Source organism: Micrasema longulum, unplaced genomic scaffold (genome assembly GCF_059751315.1).
Source record: "Micrasema longulum isolate JH-2025_06_02 unplaced genomic scaffold, ASM5975131v1 h1tg000383l, whole genome shotgun sequence".
NCBI lineage: Eukaryota > Metazoa > Arthropoda > Insecta > Trichoptera > Brachycentridae > Micrasema > Micrasema longulum.
Window position 1 is genome coordinate 1,309,406 of NW_028277584.1, and position 13,321 is coordinate 1,322,726.

Consider the following 13,321-nt stretch of genomic DNA (forward strand, 5'->3'; position numbering starts at 1 on the left):
TGTTGAAGTGAGTAACCATTTGTTTTTTTTAATATTTGTATTATAAAAAAAAATCTTTGTCCTAAATATTTTTTTTAAATATGCTAATATGTCTTCTTGCCCACACTGATCATTGTGGTTTCGGATGTGACAGGGTTTAAAGAACACCTGTATAATGATTACGCATATCTAATAGGATATTTTATCATTGCTGCCTGGATACGGCAAGTAAAAACATTAAATTCTAAAATCAAAAATTAATTAGTCTGTATGTAATTATGTCATTTATTTAAAAATAAATGCACAGCATATATGCAAGTTGTAATCTAAAATTCAAGTATTTGTAAATTTTATTATCACATATAGAATGTGACTTATGTTTTTTTTTTTGCTATAAAGGTTCTGTACATTTTTTTAATTCTTGCAGATTATAAATATATTATGTATTTTACCACTTGGTAATCATTCTCCAATATCAAATTTCTAAACATTGTATTTAGGGATATGTAAAATTACAAAAACTATTAGATATTTCTCATTCTTTACTCATAAACCATCTTCAAAAATATTTTTTAAGAAATTTTTATTGTTTATTAATATATCTAATCAACGGTTACTATTTAGCTGGGTACCTAATTATTTGATTTGCTATAAGACAGTATTATATTATTTAGGATATAATATTGGTTGTTTGAATACAATAGATGATAGCCATTATATTATACAAACAATTATGATTATTTCCTAATAAATTATTGCTCAAAACAATTTAATAAGAATCTTTCTTTCAAAATTTAACAAAATAAATATTCCAATAAAAGCACAATATGTTTAGGAAGTCAATTATTGTTTTAATTTAATACAATCATTATTAATTGTGCTATAAAAATTAAAAACTGGAATTCGATCTTATTTACATTTATTTTATGAATGTATATGCCAAAAAAGCATAAAAAACATGACAAATTGAGCAGTAGCGTGCCTAGGGTCCACCAGTAAGGCATGCCTATTTTTTTAAAACGATGTATGCTTTCTTTACAAGTAGTGCAGTATATGAAAAAAGTATATTGGAGAAAAAAGCACAATGCAGACAAAATAATTTATTTAAATGAGAGCAACCGGCAACCGATTAAAGTTCACTTAACAGTTTGTGAAATTCGTAAATCAGTAGCGGATCTTCAAGATGAAATCATTTCTCATTGTATAACAGAATTTAATGTGTTTACCTTGCCATTTCTAATTAATTCTTTCATTCACTTTAAAGCTGCACATGGGATAACATTGGCAATCTCCAAACTAATTTTACATATTAATTCAAGTAAATTTTTACAAATTTTGTGAAAAATAACCGGGTCAAATTATCAAAACTCCGTAACAAAGAGAGAAAAAAATAAGAAACAATCATAAAACACCTTTTATCTGTTCTATTGCATGCAACTAACTTCACTTCAAAAGAAGCTGACTTCTAAGCTCTATAATAAAATGCAATTTATATACGTGACCAACATTTGCTATATTATGTTTGTATATCATGTTTGCAACGCGATGTTTATAATTTTTCTTGCGACGAGAAGCCCATATGAGAGAGGGAGATGACTAAACATACTGTCATAACATCCGCACAAATGAATTGTATGTGGTTCGGGTTTCGGGTAAGATATGGGCCGACTTTAGAGACGAGCGCGTGAAAGTTTGAACTGCAAAATTAATTATTTTAATTTTTTAGGTCCAGATTTGGTAATTTTGATTTGAACTTGGTTAGGCAAGCCTGGCTCATGGGCTTCTATGGAAATACCTCCACTGAAATTGAGGTGAAGGAAAAATACAGAAAACATTTACTAACAAAATATACATTATGTATGTAATAAATAAAAAAAAAAACAATACACCACTTTAAAAAAGATACAGGAAAACTGTTAAAAATGACGGAATAAACATTGCCATTAAACAGATTAATATTATTATTCAATATTTCAAATATTCAGTTATCTCTTTTTATAAACGCTTTTTCTTCTGCTACAGAATAGATTATCAGAATCTGATGCGAACTTTGAAGGTTTTGAACCTTTCAAAGATGCGAAATACCTTTGCATTACTTTTGTAAGTTCTCTGATATTTTGTGATCAGATCAAAACAGCATGTTCATTAAAGATGTTAGGATTTGTCCTGTGTACTGCCAGAGTTTTCGGTAATACATGAGTACTGAGAATTCTTTACAAGTCATTAGTGCAAAGTACACTTGAAAGTGGCTTGATAATGTGGGGACCATATGAGTTGAAGTTCACTCTTATAGTGGAGAGGATTCAGAAGTAATTTCTTCATAGAAATAGTAAGTAGTCATGTTTAGAAACACACTTGAACAGGTATATAATATATATTTTATCAAAAATAACCAATTTTGAGCTAATGATAATAAACTCCACATGAAGTTTATTAAAATATGGCACAAATATAATAATAATTATGAATCATAACATTAAATGGACGGTAAATTATTGATTTATCGATATTCAATAAGACTTGCGTCATAGATACCAAAAGATAAAGATACAGAAGAATCATACAAAGAAATTTAGAGTAGTATTTGTGTTGAGCAATGACATTGTAAAATCAACATCAAACCATACCTCTTGGAAAAACTATCAAGATGTTTATTATAAAATTGAAATATAAATATGTACATTTTAAAAGTGAAACACATTTTTAGAGCTCGATATTTTTATTATTAAAATATACAACAGAAAATATTTTTTATATTTAATACTTTTAATAAGCCTTACAGGAAACTTTACAATAAATATACTTTTATCAAAGCATTAAATAGGTAATTAGATATGTATAATAAAATACTTGTGCGTTTTTTTATTAGAACACAGATTTAATAGTACAGTATATAACATTTGAGGCACTTCGGTAAAATTAGAAACCTGTAATCACAGAGATGTTGCTAATTGGCATCGCTCGAAGGATTATTAACATTACATCGACATAAGGAATAATTATTATTCTGTTACATTAAATATAAATCTCAATGAACTAATAAGACATAACTGTCAACAACATGGAGATTGAATTTTAACAAAGCCAAAAATTATTTATGAAATGACAATAACATTTAGCAATGGGGGTAATTATATAAAAATGCTATCACAATTTAGGAAGTCAGCAAGACCTCATATTATTGTCAATTTAAAGATTGTTCACTTTTAGGTGAATAAATTATCTAATAATTGTGGAAATATAAAAGTAGAATGGTAATCTTCACATTTAGGAAAGGGAATATTTAAAATCACTTTTATGGAGCTGGAGTAAAGGCAATCGCAGCTGTGGTGGAAGACGAGGAAGAATCTCCAGAGCTGCTAGGAGAGGCCCACCAGATGATAAGTCCGAGGAAAATTATTCCAATAACAACAATAATAATCATCATCTTTAAATTTTTCCACCAATATTTCCTTTTGAGTTTTCCGGCTTGTTGCTCGAATATAGAGGCTCCATTTTGTAAAGCATCTGCACGATCATCGAGCTCAGATAGCTTTTGATCGCGCTCCAATACTTTCTGTACATTGACACGCATTATTCCGACAACTTCATTCACTTGATCTTGCGTTTGTTGCAATTTCTTATTCTCCGAAGTAACTCTTGGTGCAGAACTACCGCCTTGATCTTCCATTTTGATTGGTTACTTAATACGAATATTACTTTTAAAGAAATATTTTTTAAATACGAAGGCACCTCAAACAGTTTTAAACTACAGAAAAATATGTTTGATAACTTATAATGACACATTCAACAGGTACATCAACGTAAAATGGCGCCGCCCGATGTAATGTGTTGCCACAACAGCAGAACATATAAACAGTGACGTGCTCAAAACCCGTGACCAGAATAATTATTACAAATCGATAATCGATAGTTATATTTTAATGGAAATCATTTTATAATAAATAAACACATTTGGGTCAATAAATTATTTAAGGGAGACGAATGTAAACAATCTAAAACTGAATTTTGTTTTAAATAATTTAGCCAAGGGATAAATTTAGGGTAAAGATATTATATTAGGTCTATAACCACATAATTAAGAATAGTCCAGAAACCGCATACGAGCATCAAACAGAAGGCGACTAAACTACTTATAAATGAGAAGGTTGACGTTTTGGCCCATGAGTTTCTTTGTGGACGTCGCTTAATACGAAATTCCTAATTTAAATTCAGCTATGTCGTGTTGTGTCCTTTTAAAGTGTAAAAATACTGCTAGGATCTTAAAGAAACAGAATGAGATCACATTTCATGTGTAATTAGCAAATTAATGTGTAAGTATCAAATACATTACGTAAAAATGGAATTATTTTTCCATTTGTTAGATTGTCGAAGAAATTAAAATGGACATTTCGTTAGTGCTGCCAGGGTAGTAATTTATTTTACCCTACTTTGCTCACCTAATGAGAGACCTAAGTAATGAAAATTGAACAACTCTGTGGTTGACATTTGACCGACATTATCTTTAAAACATCAAATATTATTTAAAATGATATAAAAATATCCATTTATGTAAAATAAAATTTGTTTTTTTATTTTGTGTTCAAAGTTCAGTTATTCAATTACTCTTAGTAAGTGACCTTTTACTTATCTACTCTGTTGTGTCAGTCCATATTTCCACGTGCACAATAAAATTTCAGAGAAATTAACAGATTGCTTTTTTTAAAACTTAAATCTGTGTTGTGATTATATTTTTTCCCATCGTGCAACATTACGCGGCGACATCTCGAATGCGCGCGGCAAAAGTTGGGCATGGTTGGAAGTTTTTTGAACATAGCATACTCTACGCTCTTTCTGGACTATTCTTAATTCTATGTCTATAACTTAAAAACCGAAATTTTTAAGGAAATTTGAGCGTTTATTAAAGAAAATCTTGTGCAATTCTGATATTTAAAGTATTGTCTATCGGAAGTTGTAACATTTACTTATCTTTCTGGCAATTTGTGGATGCCATCCCAAAAAAACCGGTCATCTTTTGAATCAAGGAACGAATCAAGCCAATTTTTGATGCCTTGGACTGAAGTGAAGCGTATTTATATAGTGTCGAATTTCGGTTTTTAAGTTATTGACCCTACTAATTTTGGTTTTCAAATAGTAATAATTTATTGTGTTTTAATAATTGTTGTTACTATTTTAATAGAATTAACTAAATTATAATTATAATAATATTTTACTAGAATCTGAGCCACATCTGAAAAAAAAAATACGCAGGCAATAATTGGCAGAATGAAATTGTTTGGAGACTAGAAAATTATTAATTACGTTTAATCTAATAAAAAAACCAACTAATAATATTATTGTGAAATCAATGATTTTGAAAATGGAAAGACGGAAAAACGTTTATACATATAACAAAAAAAAATACAAATTCATTTAAAAAATAAAAAAAATTCTATCAACAAAAAAACAACTTATAATTGCACAATTTAGATTTTATTTTCTAATAAAAATATAAAGGATTTTTTTTCGTTTATTTTCACATTGATAAATGAAAACTCATGTTTTCCCTGAAACAAAAAATTTTGTATATTATTATGCCCCAGTTTTTTTTATTAACGGTAGGTACCATTATGTATTTTTAATTACAAATTCAAATGTCAGATTGCGTATGTCAAAGTTCTAAATTCGAAGAGAGAGCAAGATATTTGTCATATTTAATTTAATATTTACATTTACATCAACTGTTTACCTACGATTTTTTTTCGTGTGATTGAAATTTTATGGTTTAATAGTTATTCTTTCACGTAATATCAATAAAATACTCAAAATTGATTAATTATTGAACCTTAATATTACTACACCAAATAAAAACAAAGGATTACGTAATTATGTATTCTGTTACCAAAATATTTCGAAGACTTTCTTATAAGGTTATTTTTTTATGAATGTATACTTTATTCTAAGTCTAACGAATATGTTCTCCGTAGACAAACTAACCTCTATTTACATTATGAACTTAGCTTGCGCTTTGAAGCATATAAAAACAATAAATAACAAATATAACCTAAGCAGTCTTACTAAATAATGCCGTATATTATGTTTTTCCTCTAGTTGGCCACTCATAAAGTGACCTATCCGGCACCTTACTTTTTTTGATAGCGCAAATTTGATTATAATAATGAATATACGATTTGAGAACGGTTGTGGTCCTGTGCCGGTGTTGCGGACTTAGTCAGAAAATCCAAGGTTCGAACCCCGCTCTGCTGACATTTGTTTCATATTTTCTCGCATGGTTAGTTACGAATTTACAGAAAATAACCTCAAAATTGAAGTATTAGGCTCAAAATTGAAGTATTAGGCTCAAAATTCGCAGTATTCAGTTTTATAATTCTAAACCTATGTTTTATTCCAGGACAACATAATCTCAAAACAAGTGGTTCGCAATTGTTCGAAAAACATCATTCATTATGATGATTCCATGGAGCCTGTTATCCCTAAATACAATATTGAGAGAAATGAATCTTTAGAGACACGTAAAGCAAGGTAATGAATAACTATTACACCATCATTATCATTTCCCTACCCACACTAAGTGTTGCACAGGGCGCTGCATTCAATGCAGCGTATCTTGATCATTTGATACATGAAGTTAAAATTAGCAGTCTCACGCTTCAAATCTAATAATAATAATAATAATGTTTGGATAATTTATATAGCGACATTTTTGTGAAAATCACCTCAAGGGCGCTGTACAATAAATAAATATCCCTACACGTCTTGCTGCTAGGATTCTAGTTCCTCGTCTCCAATTATGATATAATACAATTATGATATATATGAGCTAGATAACAGAACGTCTTGCAGCTACAGAGCGCATGGACAATAAGAAATCTAGTCCCTATTTACATTTTTTTTTTCAAATTTTTTATTTGACAATGAAGTTTAGAGTTTAAGTGATATTTTAAAAACGAAATAAAAAGCAAATTTATAAAATTAGAATTTAGATAACAAGTCTTGCAGCTACTGAGCGCATGGACGGTTGAAATTCTAGACCCCATTTACCAAATTTAGATATTTGATAGTTGATAACATTTACATAATATGATAAAAATAATATGATGGTTAGCATCACAAAAAGTCTTGCAGCTTCAAAACGCAACGACAAATGGAATTTCAACAACATAAGAATGATTTTAAAAAGTTAATAATAAAAAATATTTTTAAGAAACGCAATAATAATACATTGAGCAAAGAACTAGTAAGTATGGCAATTAAGTGAACATGTAACAGCACAAAAAGTAAAATATAAAAAACTATATAAAGTTAGCATTCCTTAACTTATTATTAAGGTTAACAAGACAATAGACGATACTCAAACTCGTCCCTGTTTTATTTTGATATGCAGTAAACAGGATCTATTGTCTTTTTCCTGGGAGATGATAGTAGAAACGTATCTGTGTGCGTAGTGTAGAGTGTAGGTACCAAGGAATATATCCGCTTCTTTTTAATTTTGTTTGTTATTACTAAACGCATATTTCCCGCCTAAAATTTCTGATTATTATTATTTTACTTTGATTAAGATGTAAGATAAACTTGTGTATTACTTTTGATATTCGAGTAATTTTACGTGATACAGGAAAAAAGGTATCATTTGTATTTTCAAATGAACATAGATAGGTAGCACTATATCATACAGAAATTGTTTTATAATAAATAGTTAAATTTCGGCACTTGATCTAGTTAAGGGACTGTGAAATATTACAGCAAAATTAAATTTTTTAATAAAAATTCAATTCATTGACCCGGCCGGAAATAAAACGGGCGGGCTTCCAATCCCGCAGCTGATTTGCAATCTTGGTATCTGCAGGACCAAAAGATTTAAATCCTGCAAAGACCGTTTTTCAGTGCAGAGCTTAAATAATTTCTATTCAGTGTTCACCAAATGTAATATTTATTTAGTTAATTAGAGGTATAGAAACTATTTAAGCTGTAATATGGTGTTAACAGATAAATGACAGTTGACAGCTTAAATAAAAGTCTATGATCAATCAAATAAAGTATTTTTATTAATGACTTTTTTATAGAAAAGAAAACTATATAAAATCTTACTAATCTAGGACAAAGCATATTTTTCGTAAGTTCCTTCCATATCCTATCTTCCAATCTGCTGACAAGCCTCTAAAATAGAGGCTTAGCAGGTCATTCTTTAAAAAAATGGTAATTATAACTAACCGTCTTTCGCTGAAAGTATTTTTAGAGAAAACATAGCATCTCCATTGTGTCATCTGACAAACTGCTATTATATTACTTGGCTAAATAGCCGGGAGCAAAGAAAGCCCTTAAGCTTCAACACTTGTGAGTGATATAGATTTTAGGGCATTAAATGTAAATTTTAAATACTTCCTAAGCAGTCCCCTAATACTGATTATTAGTCATTTCTTTTTTATATTGGATTCTATGGAACTGATGCTAGATGGTGATGGGCAGCTTGTTTTTGAAGCAAATGACCGAGTAAGCTCTAACTCCTCTTGCAACGAAAGATTTGGAACTGGTGGAGAAATCTCATCTTTGTTGCTAGCAGTTTGGGCAGTCTCTTCAGCAAGAACAGAAGGGGCAGTTCACCGTCATTATATCTGGTGTTCCTATTATTCATTGCTGTTTTCATAAGATGATACGCTGAACTGCATTATCTAAACAAACTCCTTTATTTCCTTCTGAACTAGACTTGGGTAAGATGCATATTTCATTGTCACTCAAGGCTCGGTAAAGGACATCTCAATGCTGCTCCCTAATCCTCCAAATCCCGCGGGATTCCTCATACACAATCTCGCTCCATGCAGGATCAGAAAATTATGCAGGATCCTGGTATACTGGGATCTCGGTATTCCAAGATTGGAAATCCAAAACCCAAGACCTCAGACATGGTAGTTGAATGCTCTAACCATTATATCACAATAAAGACTAATCATTACTCAATTTCTTACCTGATTCTTACTTGAGAGTAGCCAAGAAGTCGAAAACACTCGTTCGAGGTTCTAATTGAGCACTTCAGTACATGACGTCGGCTGCCAGCTCCTGTACTTTCTCCCAAGTCCGATTCGAGTCCCATAGTTCTGGTATAAACTGCCAACGAACAGTCAACGAGTTTTTAAAAAATAGGCACCTCAGAAGAATTCTAAGTTTGCGGTGGTTTGACTTAGTAAGTAAATCAGACAGTAAATGTAGCAATTCCCGGTGACAACTGTTAGCAAGCGGAGGCGATACGGCTGGCTGGGCCATATACTGCGGATGCTTCCCGAGAGCCTTAACCCCGCTTGCCTACTTTACAAGTCATCTGGCAGTCCTGGACGTACATGGCTCGACAGTTTGTCAGCAATTTATATCTTAACTGCGGGACGCAGACCTGGCTTGGAAGGACTCAGGAGTTATTATTGGTAACAGTAATTTGTCTTGGCAACAGCATGCATGTGAAAGTTTCGATTGTTTATACAATAAAAGCCTCCATCCTTTCCTAAAACTTTTTGAAACTGATAGATTTATCAATAAAGATGGAGAACCTCTTTGAAAAAAAAAAATGAAAATCTAGGAATCATAAAGAGGACTTATGACTCATCATTAGCTGGTTTAAGTGATTCACAATTCTATTTGAATATCCATATTTCTTCAGTTGTTCCATCTTACCAATTTTTTATCTGAACTATATAGGTTTTCCGCCCTGTGGTCAAATGGTCAGCCGTCTTGTATGTTTACCTTCCATGCAAGAGTTCTCAGGTTCCATTCCCCACACGGTTGATATGAAATATTGATTTAAAATGGTGTTTTAACACTAGAATGTTTTAACACTGGACTGGCACCTGAAGCATAAGACTGATCGTCTTACCTTCATATAACAAATAATATATGATCCAATGTTGTTGTACCAATGCAGTGCCTTATGCACCGTTAGTTTCGGAAAGGGAAAAATGAATAAAATATTATATTTTTTTATAAAATTATGTTACAAGCTCTCATTAAAGGTTACTGTAGTGATTGATATCACCTTCTTACATAATATGAAATATTTTTCTCTGTTGATAAAAGAATATAAAGCTTATTTTCTTAAAATAAAAATGTCCATTGTTAATTTCTTTAATCTATTTAGGTAGTTAACTGCTGTTTTCTTATCTCAAGATAACGCTTTAAATCATCATTTTTGCCCCTATGGATTATTTTATTAGACCTTTGACATTTATTTACTTATGTAATACAATATGTTATTTGGAGCACAAATAAAAAATATTTTTAAAAGCATAGTACCTAGTGTGAACATAGGTTATGTTTTTTTAAAATTATTTTGAACTCTTTGAAATAATTATTAAATATGCATCACTCATTAAAAGAGATGAGGGAACATCTTGAACATTGTTTTTGTCAATATCATGCATCACATTACATACAAATAATATATAATTGGGCATCAATCGATATTTTGTTTTTACATTGTGGAGAACGTGATAAGAATTAAAATAAGATACGTATTCCTATGTGTTGATAAATTTATTTTATGCTATAATTGTTTTCTTTGTGCCTTGTTTTCAATAATTCAGTGATAAAAATATAATCTTTCCGATAATAAAACATATTGGTATGACATGTTATAAGTACGTATGTAAAATATTTTATCATTGTAGCGGGATAATAATAAATAATAATAATAATCGTTCATAATAAGAGCACAATTATTAATATTCCCCCGCAGGGTACATTCATAAAAATATGCCCTTTAGATTCATCTCAATATATTGCTGCAAATAAAGTTTTAAAATTTCTGCCACAATGTTGTCCAAAATTATGTATGTGTGACCCGTGTGAAGTTTTTTGAGTTGAAATGTTTTTGTACTCTTCATTTTATTTATTTATATTTTTTATTTATTCATATAAAAATACATATTACAAAAAAAAAACTTAACCCTAACTCGATGAGGCCAAAAGCCCCGTGTTGAGTTGGGATACAACATAATATAAATTGCAAGCATGTATATTATTAAAGAATACTACAAATAAAAATTATTACGCAAAGAAAATTTTTTGTAAACATCTGGACAACACGCTTAATATATAAATCTATGCAATCAAAGACATCAACAACTTAGGTAAAAAGTTGCTTTAAAAGGAATCACCATCTATTAGGTGTAGTGACCAACCGAAACAAGATTTCCAGGCCGAAATCGAAACCGAAACTTATTTACATAAGTTAAAAGTAACTTCGAAGCGCCTAAAATTAAGTGTTTTTTTATTTTTAAACTTTACGATTCATTAAAATAAGTGTTAAATAAAATACACAATGAAATAAAAGGCATAAATTTGTTTATTTTTAGCGCTTTTTGGTTCGTTGTTATGGTATATATAACTTATGCGTAACAGTTCTTCAATGTACGCTAACAACTCTAACTTATTAACTATAAAGGAATTGAACCGACTTGGCAGTATTGTGGACTCATGGACCAAAGGTCTGAGGTTCAAATCCCACTCTACCACATCTCGATTTCCATTTTTCCAGCACAAGTTATTTATGACTTTTAGGAAATGGTCTGAAAATATTTTAGTAAATAATAGAAACTAAGTATTTCTTGTTTATCTAAAAAAAAATTTACATTATAAATATGAAAGATGTTAGAACTTATGAGAATGAGTCACGGGCCATAATATGCCGAATGCAATATCTGATACATCCCGACTGCAGGTTTCGGCTGAGCCAAAGTTTTTCATTTTACTTTAAGAAACTCTTTTAATTGGTCAAAACTGCCCGAAACCCAAACTTCGGCCGGTCACTAATTAGGTGTTAACATAAGTTGTGTCCAGCAAAAGTAAATCATCATCATTCCCTTTCCCCACCTAATGGTGCATAGGGCACTGCATTGGTAAACCAATCCCAGCGTATCTTGATCATTTTTGTTATATGAAGGTAAGATGATCAGTCTTTCGCTTCAGGCGCCAGTCCAGGTACCATGACATTATATGCAATATTCCAGTGTAAAAATACGTTTTTAAATAAATATTTCATATCAACCATGTCGGGAATCGGACCCGAGACCTCTTGCGTGGTAGTCAAATACGCTCACCACTGCACCTCGATTGTTTTCTGGGAGTAGCCGTCAAGTCAAAATCACTCTTTCGGGTTTCTGGTTCTATTTCACACACAGAACTGTATTCTTCATTTCACCCGGATATGGGAATAAAACAAAAGCAATATATATATATAACTTTAAACGTTTTTTATTTCTTTCAGGTTGTTATACCAGTCCAGGAAGCGTGGAATGCTCGAGAATGATTTGCTTTTAAGTACATTTGCTGCTAAATACCTACAAAATATGAATGAAGAGGACACTTTGCTTTACGATCGTCTCATAAATATACCTTCTAATGACTGGGATATATATTACTGGGCTGTTGGCAAAGAACCAACCCCCCCGGAATATGACAACAAGATAATGAACCTGTTTAAGGAGCATGTACAAAACAAAGAAAAAACATCCAGGCTGCGGCAACCCAACCTCTATTAAATAAATTACTTAATTATGTGCTATTTATTCAGTATTTATCATATAAACAATCTGTTTCTGATACCTGCTATCTCCACACGCTTGATTTTGATGTTCAAAAATGTTTTAATGCTAACTAGAAAAGATTCTTACTTTTGAAGATATATATAATACCTATAAAATGTACATGTATTAAGCTGTTCTTTGACTAATACTGTTTAAAGGGAGTTTATATTTAGTTTCTGGAAATGGCGGATATAAGAAATGAATGACTCAAATATTTTATGAATTTAACTTCTGTTCTTATTTTATAATTAAAATATGAATCTCTTGCATTTGTAATTTTCTAAATTTTACCACCTAGCTATGATCACACTGATACCAAATTTAAAAAAACCTTAAGTTCAGCATTTAAAATCATTACCTCTATTTTTTATTTATTTTTTAATAATAAAATAGTCTGTGAATTTTCCATAAATTTGTATTATTTATATTTAATATTCAATTGTACCTTAATTTCATAAGTAATAAATGTGTATTAAGTGTATTGTTTTTAGTGTTCATTATTTCACATTCTCTTGAATATATTTTAAAGCTTTTTTATGTTATTATACTATTTTGTTTCATGTCAAATATGCTTCGCAACTTACTAAACAGTAAAAAAAAATATATTGTAGAAACTATTCTCAATTGAGATGTATATTTCCAATAGCATGTTTCATCACCCTTTTTAAAAAATACTATACAGGTACTAGAAACACAAGTTTATAATGACTTTTTTTATATAATTTATTACATAAACGGCCTAAACCAATATTATATATGTTTTTTTAACTATGTTT

At 30.4% G+C, this 13,321-nt stretch overlaps 1 protein-coding gene and 1 pseudogene across 1 annotated transcript; one reads left to right on the plus strand and one right to left on the minus strand.

The window, feature by feature from the left end:
* Positions 1-2,679: 2,679 nt before the first annotated feature.
* Positions 2,680-3,812, minus strand: LOC148282030 (vesicle-associated membrane protein 3 pseudogene; annotated as a pseudogene).
* Positions 3,813-5,602: 1,790 nt separating this feature from the next.
* On the plus strand, positions 5,603-13,026 carry LOC148282031 (succinate dehydrogenase assembly factor 2-A, mitochondrial-like). Its single transcript, XM_088225739.1, has 3 exons — positions 5,603-5,888; positions 6,371-6,501; positions 12,227-13,026. The coding sequence occupies exons 1-3, from the start codon at positions 5,847-5,849 to the stop codon at positions 12,498-12,500; spliced, it is 447 nt and encodes a 148-aa protein (XP_088081865.1). The 5' UTR covers positions 5,603-5,846; the 3' UTR covers positions 12,501-13,026.
* The last annotated feature ends 295 nt before the right edge of the window (positions 13,027-13,321 follow it).

What these genes read in the sequence shown, in the direction of transcription:
- LOC148282031 (XM_088225739.1), top strand. Translation starts at nt 5,847, where the DNA reads ATGTATTCTGTTACCAAAATATTTCGAAGACTTTCTTATAAG. An exon ending in TTCGAAGACTTTCTTATAAG is followed by an intron (nt 5,889 to 6,370) that starts GTTATTTTTTTA and finishes GTTTTATTCCAG; the next exon opens with GACAACATAATCTCAAAACA. An exon ending in TTAGAGACACGTAAAGCAAG is followed by an intron (nt 6,502 to 12,226) that starts GTAATGAATAAC and finishes TATTTCTTTCAG; the next exon opens with GTTGTTATACCAGTCCAGGA.